General features: G+C 33.6%; 3 protein-coding genes across 3 annotated transcripts; 1 reads left to right on the forward strand and 2 right to left on the reverse strand.

The window, feature by feature from the left end:
• Positions 1–6,652: 6,652 nt before the first annotated feature.
• On the reverse strand, positions 6,653–7,844 carry LOC132925830 (tigger transposable element-derived protein 6-like). Its single transcript, XM_060990192.1, has 4 exons — positions 7,815–7,844; positions 7,387–7,637; positions 6,957–7,303; positions 6,653–6,879 (listed from the first exon to the last, which is right to left on the reverse strand). Exons 1-4 carry the CDS (start codon positions 7,842–7,844, stop codon positions 6,653–6,655), a joined length of 855 nt encoding a protein of 284 aa, XP_060846175.1.
• Positions 7,845–8,104: 260 nt separating this feature from the next.
• LOC132927316 (uncharacterized) lies at positions 8,105–8,630 on the reverse strand. The gene is made up of 2 exons (XM_060991829.1): positions 8,341–8,630; positions 8,105–8,280 (listed from the first exon to the last, which is right to left on the reverse strand). The coding sequence occupies exons 1-2, from the start codon at positions 8,501–8,503 to the stop codon at positions 8,105–8,107; spliced, it is 339 nt and encodes a 112-aa protein (XP_060847812.1). The 5' UTR covers positions 8,504–8,630.
• A 6,971-nt stretch (positions 8,631–15,601) lies between these two features.
• Positions 15,602–18,896, forward strand: LOC132925831 (zinc finger MYM-type protein 1-like). The gene is made up of 3 exons (XM_060990193.1): positions 15,602–15,682; positions 16,611–18,338; positions 18,465–18,896. The coding sequence occupies exons 1-3, from the start codon at positions 15,602–15,604 to the stop codon at positions 18,894–18,896; spliced, it is 2,241 nt and encodes a 746-aa protein (XP_060846176.1).
• The last annotated feature ends 2,488 nt before the right edge of the window (positions 18,897–21,384 follow it).

Raw genomic sequence — 21,384 nt, forward strand, 5'->3', positions numbered from 1 at the left:
CACGAACATCAAATGCACCCTGAAAGAACGACCGTGTGGTGTGGTTTTTGGCTGGTGGAGTGATAGGCCCGTTTTTCTTTGAGGACGACGAAGGTGTTACGGTTACAATTAATGGAGAACGTTATCGTCACATGCTAACCAGCTTCTTATGGCCTTTCCTTCAAAATATTGATACGCAAAATTTGTGGTTTCAACAGGACGGTGCAACATGCCACAACTCGCGTGAAACAATTAACATTACCAAAGAAAAATTTCCGGGAAGACTGATTTCACTGCGAGGTGACCAGGAGTGGCCTGCCAGGTCCTGCGACCTTACCCCCTGTGATTTCTTCATGTGTGGTTATGTTAAATCTAAAGTGTACGCTAACAATCCGCGCACCATTCAACAACTGAAAGCGGAAATCTTACGCGTCATTGCCGATATCACACCAGACATCTGTGAGCGGGTTATTATCAATTTCATCGAGCGCGTTAACACATGCCGACTCAGTGGAGGTGGTCATATGCCAGATATTGTTTTCTACCATTAAATCGGAGATGTTACTGAATGTAAATGTATAAAAATAAATACATTTTGATTGATAAATAACTGTATTATTAATTTTTTTAAAGTTGCGCACTTTATGGGACACCCGTTACATTTAAATCAGAGTACACTTTATCGTCCACATTACTTAATTGTTCGGTGAATGACCATAGCAATATAAGGGCTGCTGTTGCTTGCTTCATTGAAACACGATGCATAGGCTCAGATAATGCTTCTTCGATGTCATCAACATCTTCGGTGCCACGTTCGGAGTCAGTTATATCGTTGTCTGTCAGAATACCAGAAACGGCAACGTCATTGTCGATTTTAACAAAATCGTTAAAGGTTTCTTCCACGATTCTATAACGACTTGCTATCATCGCCCATTCTCTGTCATCCGTATCAGTGTTTTCGATTATAGGCATCAATGTGTAGTGTTATGAACGTCTCCACAACCGAGTTTGTTCGTTAGTAATAAATACGCGGTGTTTAAGTTATCACTAATACTTTATTAATATAATCAATTTTAAAAGAAATTAGTACACAGAATAATTGTTAGACTTAAGAAAATAACAGAGGCTCTGCTCGATGGTCTGCCAGGACTACACTAAATATTTTACAGACGGCGAGACACGGTAGGGGCTCGCTCGGGCTCAAAACTGTCCACACAGCGAATTCCCTAAAACCGTGTCACTCTATCGGTTCACATGTTAATATGCTTACACACTATACTATATTATATTATATTATATTATAACTATATCCTATTCTGTGTATAGCATACAGACAGGGGTTCACAACACCCCCCGGACTACATGAGACATGGGGGTCTAATGATCACCATGTTTCACTTCATCCGTGAGTTCTGATGCTCTGAAGTTTTAGAATTCTGTAAGGGAGTGTGTGGATTGCACATACTCTGCTACATTCTGGGGTTCTGCTATTTCCGGTCTGTAGAGTCGAGGTAGATTACACTTATATTTGATCAACATGTACAGAATTATTACTATTATTAAAATGACAATACAATAAACTATAATAAAATGATGATCTGGATTTACAAATATGTTGGTATCGTTGTACATTTTAGATAATTCTTTCAGTTTTTTAGCATCTTCAGCTAACTGATTAAAATTTTTAAAATATTTATTTGTATCTATTTGCTCGGGAACACGGCTGTTAATTATTTCTGTTTTGATTTCATCTGTTGCTCTGTTACCATCTGGTGCGTTTCTTGCATAAGACGTTTCATTTCGTATTGATAATCTTGATAATTATACTGAGGTTCTGGCTTACGACTTAACGAATTTGGTATTGATAATGGATATCCGTACACGATTTCATGTGGTTGAAACCCTGTGGCTGTGTGTACTGAAGAATTATGACAGTACATTGCATAAGGGACATGTACATCCCAGTTTTGTGGATTTTTTCCAGAGTAGTTCCTTAAATATTCACCTAAGGTGCGGTGACTCCTCTCCAAGCTACCGTTACTCTGCGGATGATACGGGGTGGTCGATGTTTGAGAGATATTTAAGAGTTTGCATACTTCCTTGAAAACCTTACTAAGGAATTCAGTTCCACAGTCCGTCACTAGAGATTCAGGTTGCCCATGCAGACATACAAATTGAGTGACAAAATGCTGTGCGACGGTGTTTGCTTCATGATCCTTCATGGCACACGCCCAAGTGAATTTCGAAAAATCATCGATTAGAGTTAAAATATACGAATTCCCGTGGTAGGACTTGTTGAGTGGTCCTACGATGTCCATAAATACTTTTTCGAATGGTTCCGAAGCAGTAGTTGTTATTACCATAGGTTCTTTGATGGTCCGGTTTGGAGTTTTGTTGATTTGACATGCAGGACATTTCTTGATGTATTTCCGGATTTGTGCCCTCATACCCTGTCATTGGTACTGCTGTGAAATTTTTTTATATGTGCGCGTTACACCTTGATGTCCACCAAGTGGATTTTCGTGAAATTCCTTTATGATCTGTAGTTTGTTATCTGTCGTTAACTCATCGCGAGTGTATATCTGAATATACACAGGAGAGTCACGGAAGGTACCTTAACATATTTCGTACGACTTCCCACTTCAGTCCATCTAGGTCGCAGCCTAGACGTGGACAAGCGAGCTGCGTAACTTTATACTTGACGCAGATTGACTTGAGGTTCTGTAGACTTTGGAAGAGAATTTCATAACTTGATTTTTGCCAGAAAAATTCTTTTGTGATTATATAAAACACCTGATGATTGTTCACATTGATTGTTGCAATCTCTGTTATTTGGCATTTTTGTCGACGAAGTTCATTAACTTTTCCAAATCGGGTTCGGAATTCAAATGCAGTTCCTTTCCTTGCTTTAAAATCTGCTGATACACAATGTGCTAATGAGATTCCAGCCTCTACGGAAAACAGATCTCCTGTTAGCTCGGAAATTTTCTTCGTAGGACCCAGTTTAATTTCATCTGCTTCCAGAAATGCTTGATAACCAGTATCAACTTCCCTTTTCGATTCTAGGTCTAGGTGTTCGTTGTCTACTGATTTTAAAGAGGTTCCTTGAGTTTCTGGAGGTTCTGATTGGTTGTAATGACTCGATGAGGTCTGAGCTCTCGTAGTTACCGTTTGAATACGACTCAGTGCGTCAGCATTTGTGTTGTTCACTCCTGGTTTGAAATGGATAGTGTACTGGTACTCTTCCAGCTTGAGGCGCCAACGAGTGAGTCTTGATCCTGGATCGGTAATATTAAACAACCATACTAGTGCTCGATGATCGGTAATTATATTAAACTTTTGCCCGAATAGATAAGGTCTATATATCTTAATTTCCCATACTATGCTGGTTAGCTCTTTCTCGGTGGTGTTGTAGTTGATTTCTGCCTTATTTAGAGTACGAGATGCAAACGCTATCGGCAAATCCTTTCCTATCGGTCCTTGCGACAGTACACATCCGATCGCGTAGTCACTTGCATCACAAGTCAAGTTAAATGGTTTAGAGAAGTCCGGATATTGTAATATTGGTGCCTGTGTCAAGAGGTCTTTTAACTGTTCAAAAGATTTTTGGCAAAGGTCACTCCATCTGAACGTTGCGTCCTTTTTTAACAATGAGGTCAGTGGCTTAGCGATCTGCCCATAGTTTCTAATAAATCTTCTGTAGTAGCCTGAAAGTCCTAAAAATGACTTAACCTCTCTCACATTTCTTGGAATTGGAAATTGTTTCACACAACTTATCTTCTGAGGATCTGGCTTGACTCCTTCGTCAGTGATTTGATGTCCGAGATAATTGACTTCTTTTCGGAGAAATTCGCATTTCAGTGGTTGAAGTTTGAGATTGTATTTGTGGAGTCTCTGAAAAATCTCTGTGATTTTCTGTGAATGATCATTTAGATCTTTTGCATAGATGATTATGTCATCTAGGTATACGAATGCTTTGATTCCATTTATACCGATTAGTACTTTATTCATGAGCCTCTGGAATGTCCCTGGAGCTCCCTTCAAACCAAATGGCATTCGCTGAAATTCGAAATGTCCCCGGTCTGTAGAAAACGCTGTTTTGCTACGGTCGGAGGGATCCATCGGGATTTGGTGGTACCCATGGGCTAAATCCAAGGTACTGTAATATTTTGACCTCCCTAGTTGGTCCAAAATATCCACGATGTTCGGAAGTGGAAAAGCATCCCTTATCGTAACCTCATTAAGTCGGCGAAAATCCACGCAGACACGGTATTTAACCTGGCCATTGACGTCGGGTTTCTTTGGGACTACTAGGAGTGGAGCGTTCCAAGGCGATTCACTAGCTGTAATCACACCTTCCCGTTCAAGGGTCTCCATTTGGTCCGTAATTTCCTGTCTATGCCTTTGTGGTAAACGGTAGGGCTTCACGTGAATTGGCGATACCGCTTCTGAGGTTTTGATTCCGTGTGTCACTGCTGTAGTTGCTGTCACCCGATCTCCTTCTAAGAAGAATATGTCAGAGTAATCTTGACAGATGGCCACTAATGATCCCTTTTCCTCCGAATTTAGATGATCGGTTCTAAGTGCTTCTTCCAATCGTTTTAGTCGACTACTGTTTGCATGAGGTTCTTCTTGTTGATCCATGACTTGTACCGAATGGATTAGAGCTTCCCTGAACTCCTCGTGGACCAATTCCTTTAAATTGGGCGTCTTTAGCCTTATTGTTTCTTCGGTTGGGTTGATGAGTGTGGCTAACACCCTTTTGTTTTGTACTCTGGTTACAGCGTTACTGCACAAGACTGATTTCGTGATTTCTTGACATTCAATGATGATTATTTTGTCTTCCGCGTGATTCCCTGCTTCTATTCCTACGAGGGTTTCAGTGCGAGGTTGTAGCACTATTTCAGCCCCGTCAGGAATAATGACTTCGTTAGTTTGGTAATTCAGAATGATTTTGTTTTCCACCATAAATGGCCGTCCAAGGATACCATCGTTTGGGATTGGGAATGCAGAATGAACTACTTGGAACATTGCAACTATAGTTTTATCCTCGATAAATAGTTCCAATTGTGTTTGTCCCATTGTGTGTACTATCTGGTCATTAATGCCCTTCAGCTGATATATGACGTCTTCATACACGATAGTCTGATCTGCGAGGGAAGATATTTTTATTAAATTAAGCTCACTCCCAGAATCTAAGAGTAGCTTCGATTTTTTGCTGATGGTCTGTTGAATGTGGCAGGTTAGATGATCTTCATCTAATTCTGCTTTGAAGTAGAGGATCTGTCGTTGCCGGTGTTTTTTAACTCGCTCACCGGGCGCCCACCGCTGGCGGCCGGTTGCTGCTGGTTTTCCTGCTGGTTGCCTTCCTTTTTGGAGTTTACATAATTCTTTTTACGGCAATCTTTCAGCATGTGCCCTGGTTTTTTACAGTAGTTACATTGAATACTCCTAACTGGTGCCGTTACGGAAAAAGGGTTTGAGTTTGTCGTCGTCGGTTTGCTCCTACAGTCCTACATGTCCTTCGCCATATGACCGACTTTATTGCAGTGAAAACAAGTGGGTTTCTTCGTGGATTGGTGAGGCGCCCCATATAACTTCTTTGTTGCTTCTTGCGAGTTTCTGACCCGTTCTTCTTCCCTTGCTGCTTGTATGGCCCTGTCTAATGTTAATGGATTCCTCGCCTTTATGAAGTCCTTTAAAGGTCCTAGTCCCTCTACAAAGACTTGGATGCTTTGCTTCTTGATGCTCGTTCCTAGCGCTTGGGCTACCTCCCAACTGTGCCCACTTGTCTCTTGCTCTATGATGAGTGTTTGGAGTTGCTCAATTCTGTTGGCGTAGTTTATTACGTCTTCTCCGATTTTCTGTCTCGTCGAATACAACTCCGAGAATAGATATGTGGTCGTCCTCTGCGGTTCCAATGCAGACTTTAACGCTTCCTTTAGTTCAGCCCAGTGTCTTATCTCCTTAAACTTGACTGCCTGACGGGCTTTCCCTGTCAGTCTAACTTGTATTCCTTGGAGTAGTCGAGCCTGTACATGGTCATGCGCGCAAGCTAACGCAAACTCGCATTTTTCCAAAAATATCTCTAACTCCTCCTGCTTGTCTCCACTGAACGAGCCTGGCAAGAGTTTTAGAGCAGCCTCCAATCCTATTGTCTCTTCTCTGGGTCCGAATGAATATCGGACACCTGATTGATCCGAGTTTCCTTCAGTTATTGGAGGATTTGATATTGCTTGTGTGTCTGTATTCGATTGTCCTTCAGAATTTACCATGATCCAACCCGTTTTCCCCGTTTTCCGCTCATTAACTACTTATCTACTTGGCTGATACTTAACGAATTGCTAACCTATATTTATATATATGTGTGTATGTTTACATGCAATTATAAATTAATGCTAATGTTAACTACGATATTAATATTATATTAATACAATAATACTACAGATTTACGATTCTAAATTATACAGAAAGAAATAATAATGATAAAAAAAAAAATAAAAAATAGATAAGAAAGAAAAACGTACTTATCGATCAGTACGGAGTGTAGTCGAGATATCCTATTCTGTGTATAGCATACAGACAGGGGTTCACAACAGTAGTCTTTCTCAGATTCAAGTACAAATCCACACGTTCTAAAGCAGTTCACGATTGTTGACGTTGCTACGTTTCTCTATGTCTTATCAACAATGCGCATAGCTTGAAGAACATCGATTACTGTAGATTTTTCTTCATCCATATCACTTATAATTTTCCTCACTATTTCTTTTCTATAAAGCGTCTTGAACGTTTTAATAATTCCTTGGTCCAAAGGTTGCGATTTTGATGTGGTATTTGGCGGTAAAAATTTTACTTTTATAGCTTGACAATTCGGTATAATATTGTGAGCCAGGCAATTGTCTATAAACAATAAAATTTTACGATTTGTATTTTCATCTGTTTGTCTATTGGTAATAGCCATTCAGCAAACAATTCACTAGTCATCCATGCTTTCTTATTTGCTGTGTAGTCAACGAGAAAAGATTTGACACCAGCAAAACACCTCGGGTTTTTCGATTTTCCGATTATTAAAGGTTTCAGTTTATCTGTGCCAGTCATGTTAACAGCCAATAATAGTGTAAGTCGTTCTTTGCTATGTTTACCACCACTGCATTTCTCACTTTTGAATGTTAAAGTTTTATCTGGCATACATTTGTAAAAAAGTGCAGTTTCGTCTGCATTAAATATATCACATGGTTTATATCCTTCAAGTAGCTCACTCAAATTTATTTTCCATTCATTTACAACATTATCACTGACATTTGCACTTTCGCCACAGACTTTCCTAAAAGAAATATCGTGTCGTTTTTTAAAATTTTCAAACCACCCGTTACTGGCCTTAAATTGTTCGTGGCCTAATGATTTTGCGAAATTTTCTGCTTTTCCTTTAAAATAGGACCTCCGATACTGACATTGGCATCTCTGTATTGATTGAACCACTTAACTACACATTCTTCTACGTCTGAAAAATCAGGACCTCTCTTCCTATTCCGGTCTATTGGAAAGCTTAAATCAATTTCCTTATTATTTTTTATTATGGTTGATAGTGTGCTGGCTGATATTCCAAATTCTTCAGCGATGTCCTTCTTCTTCCTTCCACTTTTCACTGCTTCAAGAACCTTTTTTTTTCTCCAATAGTAAGAGTTTTTAAATTACGAGGCATTTTTACATTCACTACCGTACACAGACACCGCATACGCGTAATCGATCGATCGCAACTGGCAATACCGATACAAATTAAAAATACTGTTACGTGCCAAGGTTAATACATACGATAATAAACGGGTGAGGGTTACCAGTTCGAATACGGTCTGTTCGAACGTCATGTGTTCGATTATAAACTGATCAAATGGTTATATGTTAGAAATGTTTTGTGTACGAAAGATCGAGTGTTAGAAATAGAAAAAAAAATTAAAATATAAAAAACATTTGTATTTTAGTCAATCTTAAAAATTGAATATTAAGTATTTCTAAATTTAAATTTAATTATAAAAAAATTAAAAATTAAATATTTTGTCATTCATAAAAATTAAATGTTAGATACCTATATATAGATTTAAATTATGAGCGATTGCACGTAAATACTCTATTTATCGTAATTTTTGTTTGAAATAAGACGTGCATGTATTGATTTCAATCTTAAATTCGATTCGATATTAACTTTTTTTGTCTTTTTCGTTGGTCGTCCACAAACTAACATCTGTACTGTCACTTCAGTTTCATTTTGAACTTTTTGTAATTGTTGTATGAATTTATGTAAACCTAAAAACAAAAACAATTAGGAAACTGCATGCATTTAAATAAGTTACTAAATATTTATACCAGGATGAGGCGATATTATTCTATTTATTTTTCTGTGCCATGACTCTGCCGTATTTGTAGTTCTAGGTAAATCTTGGATTAATCGTTCTGACACTGACCACATTTCTGAAGGGAAGAGTGGTGGGTTGTAATTGTCTCTTTTGGGTTTTCCTCTCAAACGCATTCCACTTTTTCCTATAACATATGTTTCTTCAAAATATTTTAACAATTTTTTTTCTTCATCAGTATCTCCAAAAAGTGATTTTAAAAGTATCCAACTTTATTGTACTTAACCAAAAGATTAAAATAAAATAATCTACAACACATAAACAATATTCATTTACTACTCATACTACCATATTAACGGGAAGAACTGCCATAGCTGGTAAATGTCTGGCAAGTAAATTAAATTCAACATCGTTTGTATATTTTGACAAAAGGCCAAATTCTTGAATTTCTCGATAAATGTTTTGAGAAAAGTGAAAAAAGCAAGTTGAATGGATTGCGAATGGAAATGTTTCATTTATACAATTAATAGCTGCCTTCTCAAAATCGGTCACAATTTCTAAATTTGTATTTGTTGTTACATTTATATTATTTTTTATACAGTACTCATTAATTAAAGAGAACATTTGAGTATATAATTCTTGACTTTTCCCGGTCATTAAAGCAAACACTAGAGGGACAAATATTTCATGTGTACCTTTTTTAATCAAAGCATGTAATACATATACTTGATAAAAAAGTTTTGGGAAAACTTTAAACGTACCATCACCCAACCAGCAGTTTGATTCTTGTAGAATCTTACAATTTTCAATTGTTGTAAATAGTAAAATATCTGTGGTTTTTTTTACCAAAAATGTATCACCACATAGTGTATTACATAGTGATATAGGTGGATTAATTTCTTCGAGAAATTGTGGTTCTTTATATTCTAAAATAGGTTTTCTTTGTCGTTTAATGATTTGTTTAACTGATTCTTTGCTTACCGAGCTAGGTATTGTTTTTGAAGTGCCAGCAATTGCTGTTTGGTAAATTTGAATAGCTTTTTCTTGATTAGAATTGCGTGCGATAATTTAAATTTTTTCTTTTATTTTTTTGACCTCAATAGATACGGAATCAGGACCATGACAATGTTCAGGTATTGAGCAGTGCTCTTCAATTGTATGTTTGCCATCGCGAGACTCGATAGTTTTAATTTTTGCACCAACTTAAATTTGCACGTCCAATAAAACACATTTTTCAAATCGGTTTTTCTAACTATATTTTTATTTTTTATAAATATAAAATTATTTAAACTTAAAATCATACTCCCATGAATACTAGGTATAATTTGAATACTTTCGAAACTCATATTAAATATATTAAATTAATTTGTTACAATAAATTATAAAAATCAAATGAATTGGCAACTTTAAAAGTGAACACATTAAATAAACTGAAATAACTACGCAATTAACTACGCTGTTGTGGTCTCACTGTGTCGAGTGATTTTACGATAACCAGCAATTATTATATTGATTATGGGGGATACCTGTCAATATTATTGATATCTTTAATAATAAAACCGATAAAACCGTATAATATATTATTTAAAATGTTCGGACACTTGATCTTTCGCACACAAAACATTTCCAACATGTAACCATTCGATCAGTTTATAATCGAACACATGACGTTCGAACAGACCATTTTCGAACTGGTAACCCGCTCCCATAATAAACACAATAAACGGGATTAGATAAAATTATCGGAACGGACAAGCCGATTAGACAAATGTTTATAAAATTATCTGTCATTATCCGTCATATTCGGAGCACAGAATGTTCGAGCTATCTATAGTTTTTTTTCGAGTAATCGAGGTTTTCGCAAGGGGACGGAATTTTTTTCGACTTATCGAGGTTCGACTGTATATAAATTAATGATTAACAATATTTATCATAACCTGAATACAATTTAAATTAATACTATTCTAATAAAAATAATAGAATTTTATTATTTTTCTTAAAATTGAAAATTATAATATTACACAAAATAATAACTAACACATTTTATAACAAAAAAAATAATATTTACAGAATACATATATAACTAGATAAGTATTTACAAATTACAATGATATGTGGAGTATTGGCATTGCAACTAATATATTATCATGTTTAATGATCATTTTTTTTTTCCAAATAGTCCCAGAATTTTATCACATTACTAAGTGCATCAACAGTATAAATATCAAAAATCGAAGAATCCGCAAGATTCTCATATAAAACCATTTTCTTTTCAAATGTTTTTCCAATTAATTTAATACTGCCATTATCTGTTTTTATAATATTCAAACATTGAACAATTTCACTATTATTAGTCATTATGTAACTATACTTAATTAATAACTGTAGTATCAATTTTAAATTTATCAAACATAATTTTTTTAAACTGTATACCTTTAATATTGTCAACTAATGGTCCATTTTTATGTTTTTTAGTCATAATTGGTAGTACTTTTGATACATTTGGTAAAGTCACAGGCAATTCATACATTTCTTTATATCTATTTATTACTTGTTCAAGTGGTTTCTCATATTTCCTAACTTTACTCTTTAATTCCTTCATACAATTTTCGAACGGAAACGCACTGCAATTGTCTAGAGGGCCAAAGTGTTCATAGTCATCTGTTAAATGTAAAAGGCAGAACATTTTGTGAAATATTTTGACGATCATAAATTATTTCAAATGACTTAACAAAGTAATTCAGTAATTCTTTAGCATAATTTAAATAACAAGAATAATCAGGACTAATTAATATTATTATTGCCACATGTAAAGCCATACAGTTTGTATATGAATCTTCAGTAATAATATTTTTAAGCACAATAGGTCCAATATAAAGTATAAAAATCTTAATTCACTAGTTTTATACCTTCCAAAATCTTGTATTACTCTAGTTTTTCTAGGAAAATCAGAGGGAATGCATGATTTAATGTTCAATAGTGAAGTACTTAACGCATTTACCCTACGGCCGGGGATGTGAACTTGTACTGGACCAGTATGCAACCAAAGTAAAATTAATTTTTTTACAACTCCAAGTGTCACTAGATGCATATAATCGAGTGGAAACATTCTAATATCTATACCAGGTATTTCTATAAGTCTTGATAGAGTATCTCCAATGTGTTGTTCCTCGTATATTTTTTTACATATGTTTCATGTGTTCTTTTAAGAGAAAAATTACAATAAGGATAACAGACCCAGTTTTTATAGTATTCGCCTACTTGGATACAACGAGTACACGAAGAAAATCCTGAATGGCCTTTCAATTGTAATATAAATGCTTTAGCAGGACTGTCACAAATAAACCCACTTATTGATACTTGTTTTGTACAATTATTTATAAGCAAACAATACCGTTTGCTATAAGATTTTTTGTTTCTGAAATAAAATCATCTAGACAAAGATTACTGTTTTTTGGCTTAGAATAACCATGGTAAATACCATCAGGAAAAACAATTTTAGTTGTATTTTCAATATAAGCTAAAATGGGCCACAATTGACTATTACTGATTTTTGCAATAGGCAATCCGTCAATACCAATCATAAGTATCATTTCCAACAAATTATATGAAGATGCATGTCTAATAATTCTTTAATCTATTCCAAAATGATAATAATGACCGGGCTCGACCACACGGATGTTTGATATTTTAGTGCGAGGAGTAGATAATAAAGTCCAAGAATCCCATGGCAGCTCATTAGTAATTATAATATCTCGTTGTTTTATAAAATGCAATAATTTATTTATAGTGGTTTGAGGCACATTACATTCGATTACCCATCTACATAATTCATCTTTAAAAGAAGTGTTATCTGTATTTTTTGACGGAGTTTCTGTAGATATTTGTAACAAACCATCATTGTGATGAACTTCATCAGTTAAATTATTATAAAGATCATTTGTTTCATTTTTTGAATCAATAGAGGATACTACTTCTTGAGAGAATGAAATATTTTGACTGCAAAGTGTTACTGTTTGAGACAAATCATCTGTGCTAGTTGAAGGTGTGTTATAAAAAGTAGTATCGGCTATTTCATCAATTTCTATATTACTGTCACTATTAGAATTTAACATTGGTATAGAATCTAATTCTTTTTTTAATTTTCCGTCGTAAAGTTCTCTCAGATTGCATTTTGAATAGTCTATATTATAATAAATAATTGGAAATATACTTCTTATTATTTATTTACAGGGCTATTTACTCAATCAAACTAGGAATTAGAAATGAAATTATACAAAATCTTTTTAAATAAATAGTTTTAAACAAGTGATTATTTTGAACAGTACTTTAGTAGATAGGTAGGTATTTATCCTTATTTTTTAGTCTCAATATTTAGTTGAATAACAAATCATAGTATAATATAGTAATTATTAGGTATTATAATATAATATAATTATATTGTATACAATATAACCCCAATTATATTTTTTTCGTTCATTACTTTATCCAGGGGCGGATTTACCCATAGGCCACCAAGGCACGAGCCTAGGGCGCCATATTTATTGGGGGCGCAATTTTTTAGTTAATTTTTAGTTTTTAGTTTTTCATAATTTCATAATTATATTTACCTAAATTTATATTTTATATTAATTTTTTTTTTATGTATACAACTTGTATGAAATTGGAAAATGGCTCACGTAGTCACGTTGCAGTAACGTTTTAATTTATAAGCTAAATAACCTTGCCGTTTGAGTTTAATCCTGCGACCGGCGCGCGCCGCGCCACTACCGCTAGAGGTTTGACTGTTTGACATCGACATTCGAAGAGGCAGTTGCCGGCGTTGCTTATGTTAATGCATGGCCGGTGGTATACGGATGTGTGGCGTAACACATACAATATTGTGAATGGCGCATGCGCAAAACTCCAGCCAAAGCAGTCAACTATATTGCCTCTGGTCGCCGGGTACATAGTGCGTTTGTGTATAGCCGCTCTACTAGCTAGGTGGGGGACAGCTCGCACAGTGCTTAGCAAGTGAACTATTTGATAATGACTATTTGGAATGACCCGCCTCACCCCGCACCAGGCACCAAAATAAGTGTGTGCGGGCGCGCGGTCACCAAACTAGTATATTTTTAGAATACTGGAATTAATTGATAAAGTAAAAAATAATAATAAACATTACAACGACGGGCGACACTGCGACAGTGCATACTGCTCAATAATCTGCCAATCGATTACGATTATAGAGACTAGACTACTAAGTAGTAAGTACTATAGTACGCGAGGCGAAAAGTGAGCCGCGATCGTCGCGCGCCAAGCGGCTGTTTTTCGTCAGGGTTACTCCGCCTATTCCTACTGTTTTCCCGCCTATAAAGTAATTTCAAACGACGTAATGTAGATGTTTTTAATAAATTATAATAAAAAAAAACATAATAAAATACAAATAACACAAGTAATACATATAATACATTTTTTTTAATTAATCATATCGTCTTCATCATCGTCTTCGTCAGTAGAACTGTCGTCGGGATTAATTGTCATTATAATAGGCTCCAAAATTTCATCTCTTAATCCTTCTTTTACCAAATCGTCTTCTTGAATTTTATCGCAGTGATCGCCACATTTTGCCCAATCTTCTGTTGTGACTGCATCTAAAGCACTATTTACTAACACTTCTATATCTGCCATTTTGAAGGTGTTATTTTTTTCCGCGACTTTACCCTTAACTTGCGCCCAGATTAATTCGATTGGGTTATATTGGCAGTGGTAAGGAGGAAGTCTTACCACTTCATGGCCCATTTGTAGTGCAATTTCGTCCAATTTATATTTTTTTTTCTTTTGGCATCGTCAATTTGACTTTTTCCCGTAGTTCGCTTAATGTCTCTACTGGAGAAAAGTCTACAGATTTGTCTTGTAACCATTTTTGTACATCTGCCTTTCGAGTATTTGCCTTAGGATATTCTTCTGTTAAGGTAGAATGGTATGTGGCATTGTCCATTACAATTATACAAGGTTCTTCTAAATTGCCCAACATATCTATAAACCATTTTTGAAAAACGGTGGCGTTCATTTGAGAATGATAGTCAGCCTGCGATCCCGACTTGCAACGAAAAACCAGTTTTGAATTTTTGACAAAACCAAATGAAGGTGACCCAGCATGACACACAATAAGCCGACCGCCCTTACCAATAGGTACTTTTAATCCTTCGGTGTTGTCGGAGTTTTGCCATATGTGTCCTCGCGTATGATTTTGGTTTACCCATGTTTCGTCTAAGTAAACTATTGGCCTTGTATCGTTATTACGTCTAAACTCGTTCATTTATCTCAAAAACTTAACCCGAGAACAAACACTATCATTTCTTTCCATTAGAAATTTACGCCCATCATTACATTTTTTGTATTTGAAATTCAAACTACGCAAAATATGTCACACGGACCATTGTGAACCCGAATAATTAATTTTTTCATGCAACGCTCCCAATATTTTTGCACTAGTTGGATACTGACCATTATCATAAAAACTATGAACTGTTCTTCTGACAACTTCATTGTCAAAATCGTCCAAGTTGGTCATAGGTTTGGCACGTTTATAAGTTTTCCTTGGAGACTTAAATGAAGAAGGTTCGGCAGCTAGTTGATTTTCACCCACAGATAATTTTTTCCCTTCAGCACAAACTCGTTTAACACAAGCAAGACTTACGCCACACGCTTCAGCAGTCATTTCACGAGTTTGACGAAAAAAATTACTAATTTCTGGCTTACCTTTGTCACCAGCCAATGTTTTGAAATAATTATAAACATGAAAAATAACTTTCTTCGTTTGAGAATGTGTGTCTTGATATGCCATTTTAAAACTATTTTTGTATACGAGTAATTATTAAAGAAATAATTAAAATATTACAAACATTCAAACTTTAAAAGCGCGCACTTTAAAAACCAACCACGTAAGAACGCGGGAAATATGATTACAAACGTAGATAATAAGCGAATAAAAACACGTGTAAACTCGTATCTCGAATGTCGAATGACTAACCAAACGTTAACAAAATATTGTGGTATGCAACAGCAGCTACTGGCGCCTACTGCTAAAGGAAAATAAATTGGTCTCCAAAATACAATGAATTATACAATAAATTACCACCTGCCGTTTTTAAAATGCGCGGCAGCTGTTTCCATTGCACACAAACGTAGAACCCCTGAAACCAGAAAAAATGACCGCTTGGCGCGCGACGATTTATATTTTTTCATGTTTTTTATATTTTGTAACTTTCTTAGAATCCAGTAAAAAACCTATGGAATCAGCTGAAAAAAATGATAAAATAAAGTTGATTGACGACAGTTCAGAATTAAAAAGTTTATCGCCTATGTCCAAGGTATGTAGGTATATAAAATATAATATATTAATCAGTGGCGGCTCGTGCATATGTGCGATGGTGCGGTCGCACTCCCTACAGAAATTAACAATTTAAGTACAAATATACAAAATAAATGGGTACATATTTTATTACATAGTATATTATACATTAACAAATTAACAATTAAATATATTTTAAATTATTATTAAAATTATTTTCATAGTTTATTAGAATATCGTTACGAACTCGCAATGTTATTATACGGGTATATGAATAGCTACTTAATAAGCTATATAGGCCTATGCAACGCTACAGCTTGTGCGACATTGTGAATCGCACATAAAAATACCAGTTTCCCGTATAAACTATAGGTGTAATATTTTATATTAATATACAAGTAATAACGACGGCGCTGCGGCTATAGAAGCTTATGATTTGCGGTGAATTTTGTCGCTCAAATCGGACGGCAACGACGCGCGACGTGTTTAATTTTGTATTATTATTTTATCATTTTAATTTTTTGGATGATATATTATAGTTCTTAAATTTTTTCATCACACTCCTGTGCTAAACTACTACGAGTCGCCACTGATATTAATATATGAATATTGAATGCTTTTGAATAAGAAAATAAATAATTTAAATAAACTTGTGATAGGCGAAACTATTAAAAAAAAAATACTGACTAAAAATTTGTACATATTATAATATTATATTTTAATAATTATTTAGGCATTATAAATAATATATATTTTACGTTAATTTAACGTAACAAGTAGCCAGTCGGTAATGCTGTTACGTGGTACCCGTAGAAAATAGTAGTAATATGTCTGCGTGCGTGTGACTTTTAAAGAAATATTTTGTTTGAAGTTCAAATTCTTACAAATTTATAAAATTGACGGTTTTCATTACTGAAATTATTATATCAAAAATATAAAATGTTTAGGTTGATTTGAGTGACGTAAATGTCGACAAAATGTTTAATGGTATAAATTTGATGGAGGTGCAAGATGACAATTCAACAGAAAAAGTTCAGCGTTTTCCAACCGATCCGGCGGATTGGTTACGTACTGCAAATTTTATAAAATATTGTGCAGTAAATGGGGTAGATCAAAATAATAATGACAATTTTATTCAATCAAAAAATCAATATTCTGTAGATAAAGTGAGATTTTGTAACAAAACTATGTTTTTTTCAAAATTACCAAATGGTGAACAAATTTCACGTACATGGCTTGTTTACTCTCATAAATTAGGAAAAGTTTTTTGTGCACCTTGTTGGTTATTTAAAAATGAATCTTCTACTTTAGCTAATGATGGTTATAATGATTGGAAAAATGCACATGAGCGTCTTAAAGAACACGAAGGATCGTTAAATCACAAAACATGTTTACTAAAATTGAAAGATTTAGGACAAGAACAAGGAACATTAGATTCTATGTTATTGGTTCAAATTAACCATGAAAAAATGTATTGGAGAAGTATTTTAGAGAGAGTAGTATCTGTAATTAAATCATTAGCTTCACGCGGACTTCCATTTCGGGGACAAGAAGAGATTTTCGGATCGCCTAAAAATGGAAATTACATGATGCTTCTTGAATTGTTATCCGAATTTGACCCTTTCTTAGCACAACATATTTCGAAATATGGTAATTCTGGTAGTGGTACTACATCGTACTTATCATCGACAATTTGTGATGAAATTATTGTATTAATGGCCAAAAAAGTTAAGGAAGTTATCATAAATGAGGTTAAAAGTCGTAAATATTATTCGATTGTCGTCGACTCTACACCAGATATAACACATTCTGACCAACTTGCTTTTATACTTCGCTATGTCAGTGATAAAGGTGTACCGACAGAACGATTTTTAGAATTTATACCAAAAGTTGGTCATAAATCTTTGGAAATAGCTGAAACAGTCATTATGACAATCGACAATTTAAAATTAAATATATCAGACTGTCGTGGACAGTCATATGACACAGCTAAAAATATGTCAGGTTGTTATAATGGTCTTCAAGCTCGAATAAAAAATATAAATCCTTTGGCATTTTATATCCCATGCGCAGCTCATTCACTTAACCTAGTAGGGTCGCATGCAGTTGAATGTTGTAATGAAGCAGCTACATTTTTTGGACTAATGCAAAATATCTATGTATTTTTTTCAAGTAGTACACATAGATGGGATCTCCTCAATAATAATATGGTATCAAAATCACGTACATTAAAAGCACTTTCCAATACGAGATGGTCATCGAGAGATTCTGCATGTCTGAGCTTAAATGAAAATTGGTCTGCCGTTTTAACTACATTAACATACATAATGAATGATAATACTGAAAATAATATCACTAGAAATGAAGCAAAAGGACTAATGAATAAAATGAGTTCTTTAGAAACTGCAATCATGTCAGCTGTGTGGGGTTTTTTGCTTAGTCGATTAAACTTTACAAGTAATAAGTTACAAAATGTCAATATTGATTGTTTGGATGTACTTCAGTTATATGATAGTTTAATTAGATTAATAGAACAGACTCGCGAAAATTTTGATGATTTTGAAACGGAAGCATTAGAAAAGGCAGTCAGGAAGGATTACAAAATAACTACAACAAGAAAAAAAAAGCGAAAAATTTTCCATGACGAATCTGAATCTGAAGATATAAATTTATCGGCACGAGACAGTTTTAAAATACATACATTTATTCCCATCTTAGATAAATTAAAAACTGAATTAGAAACTAGGCGACATGCATATGATATTTTCTGTAAACCATTTACATTTTTAACGCAAATTAAGGAATTGGACAATCAAGAAATTAGAAAATCGGTTAAATTACTTCAAAACATTTATCAAAATGATGTAGAATTAAACGATTTTATAAATGAAGTGTTACATTTAAAAGCTCATGTCGATGTAGTCTCTATAGGGGAAAAACACAACTTACTTGGTCTTCAAACATTTCTATATGAAAAAGACTTAACAAATATTTATCCAAATATAGAAATAATACTACGCATTTTTACTTGCACAGCTGTCACCAATTGCTCAGCTGAAAGATCGTTTTCGTGTTTAAAAAGAGTAAAAAATTACTTACGTTCTACTATGACTCAACAAAAAATGAACTCACTTGCGATTCTAAACATTGAAAATCAAATAACTTGTCAGTTATCATTTGATGAAATTATAGATAGTTTTGCTACAGATAAATCAAGACGCAAAATTATTTAATTATTGTACAAATGTATCTACATGCAAAATTGTAATAATATTTGTATTAATATTTGTTTAGTTGGTAAGTATAAAAAATAAAAACCTAAACACAATTTTTATAGTTTTGTTTTGTTTCATTGAACATTCCCCCCCCCCCCCGGGAGCACGCCAATGTAGGGGCGCTAGTGTTGTAATGCGATGCCTAGGGGCGGAAAAATGGTAAGTCCGCCCCTGACTTTATCTATTATTTATGCAAACATTATAATTATGTTAATAACTACCTACTACCTAGTTTTTTTCTATAAATCCATAAACATTTACAAATATTTTTAAAATGTTGGAAGTATAAACTTATGATAGAAATAAATAATAATTACAACATTTATATAGATACATTTATTAGTATAATTTATATTAGAATAAGAAATATTAATTTGATGTTACATTAACAGATTAACTTACAATTCTAATGAAATAATTTATTAAATATAATAAACCTAGTAAGTAATTACTAACGTAAAATAATAGCTTAGGTTAATATTATAGTTCTACAGATACCTACATAACTAGCTAGTTAGTAAAAATTTTGAATTACCTGCCTACATATACTTTTTCTTGTTAAAAATATAAAATTTACATTTTAATTTATAACGTATGCGTATGTGGTATAATTGTATTATAATTATTAATAATATTACAAGCCGGCAACTACAACTACTAATAATAATAATAATAATAATCAATTAATAGGTACTTACTTGAACGTCGCAAAAATGGTAGACAGCTACAATTCGTATTTCACGAGTGACGAGTTAACTATAATAGTCACACCATCAAACTTAGTGACAAAATGAGATATGACCAGTACAATATAACTATGTATAACCAAAAACGAAATATTTTCGTTATCAATCAGTAATAAATAAACGCGTTAACCGCAGCCTGCATACGGTCGCCCGACAGGTTTTTCTTTTCAGAAAGACGTCAGACGATAAAGTTATTTATACTTTTTAAATTAATAAACGGATGGTAACGTATTTATAACCGCCGTGGCCGTGCTTACAGCTGTATTTTCACAGAATAGATTAAAATATTATAGCGTATAATATAATATATTATACTGGAAGTCTGTAAATTAAATGAAAACAACTGAACAATAATAATTATTATTAGAAGTCAGCGACACAAAAACTGCAGATGACCCCCACGACCCGCCGATTAGACATAGATTCTATAATAATACTCATTAAATCTATACATCTGCAATACTCGCACACAGTTCACTCGTCGATTGGCGACAAATTGACGAACAATAATATTATCAGCGATAAGCATGAGATATTTTGTATACTTTTTTTTTATTAAATATTGTGTAATACTTATATGCACATGCAGTATAATTTATTAATAATTATGGGCCCTCACAAGTCCACCAAACCTTTTAGATTTTCCAACAACCACTCGTCTGACCTAGGGATGTGTCGTTCACGAACGACCTAGTTCATTGAACGATTGGTTGATGAACGAACGACGAACGAACGAACGATAATGAAAAATAAATCGTTCAATTGAAACGTTTCGTTCAACTGGTACCACCGTACACAATACACGAGATAATGAAAAATATGAACCAATCACTAATGAACGATTGAACGATCAAGTGAACTACGAACGAATACGAACGAGTTTACCCGACGACATTCTACCACAGTTGTACTTGTACCAACTACCAGGCCGAACGTGTTATCGGTTTAGTCACTTCTCATATCAGTTTTAATATTATCATTAAACCATAATATCAATACATTATACAATATATTAATATACACAAATCTCTTAAGCCTACTACCAAAATATGATGTTTTTTATACAAATATTATTCTTGGAATTTCCAAAAATAAACGACTTTTTTACATAATATCAGTGTTTATTTGTTACATAATATGTTTATTTATTTCCTATATTTTTTTCCTTTATTTTTGTGAGTAACAAATAATATTATAAATAAAATATTAAAACTTTCAAAAAAAAATATGTGATGCTTACTAATAATTAGGTTTAATTTTGAAAAATAGGTATTTGCATAAAAGTATTTAATTAAATTACTTTCCAAATACTTAATTTTAAAAGTATTTAGAATTTTTTCTAAATACTGTAAAATTATTTAAATAAATTTACTCAAATACTTTACAAGACTGCTCTACACTTAGTATTTCTCTTTAAGGTTTTAAAAATCAATTGAGTAGTTGAAGATTAATTTTATAACACAAAATACTTTTTTTTAATAGTAAAGGCACTTTTCAAACTGAAATATGTTTTTTAGCTTTAAGACTGAGGAACTATTACAATGTAGGTATATACTATAGATATACAAAAAAAAAAAATAAAAATCTGATTAATTTTTAATAGATTAATATTAATATTTTATATTATATTATTGACTTGAATTATTATTTTTATTTAATTATTTAATTAGTCAAAAATGTATTGCTTTTATTTATTATTG

This window comes from Rhopalosiphum padi, chromosome 3 (assembly GCF_020882245.1).
Source record: "Rhopalosiphum padi isolate XX-2018 chromosome 3, ASM2088224v1, whole genome shotgun sequence".
Taxonomy (NCBI): domain Eukaryota; kingdom Metazoa; phylum Arthropoda; class Insecta; order Hemiptera; family Aphididae; genus Rhopalosiphum; species Rhopalosiphum padi.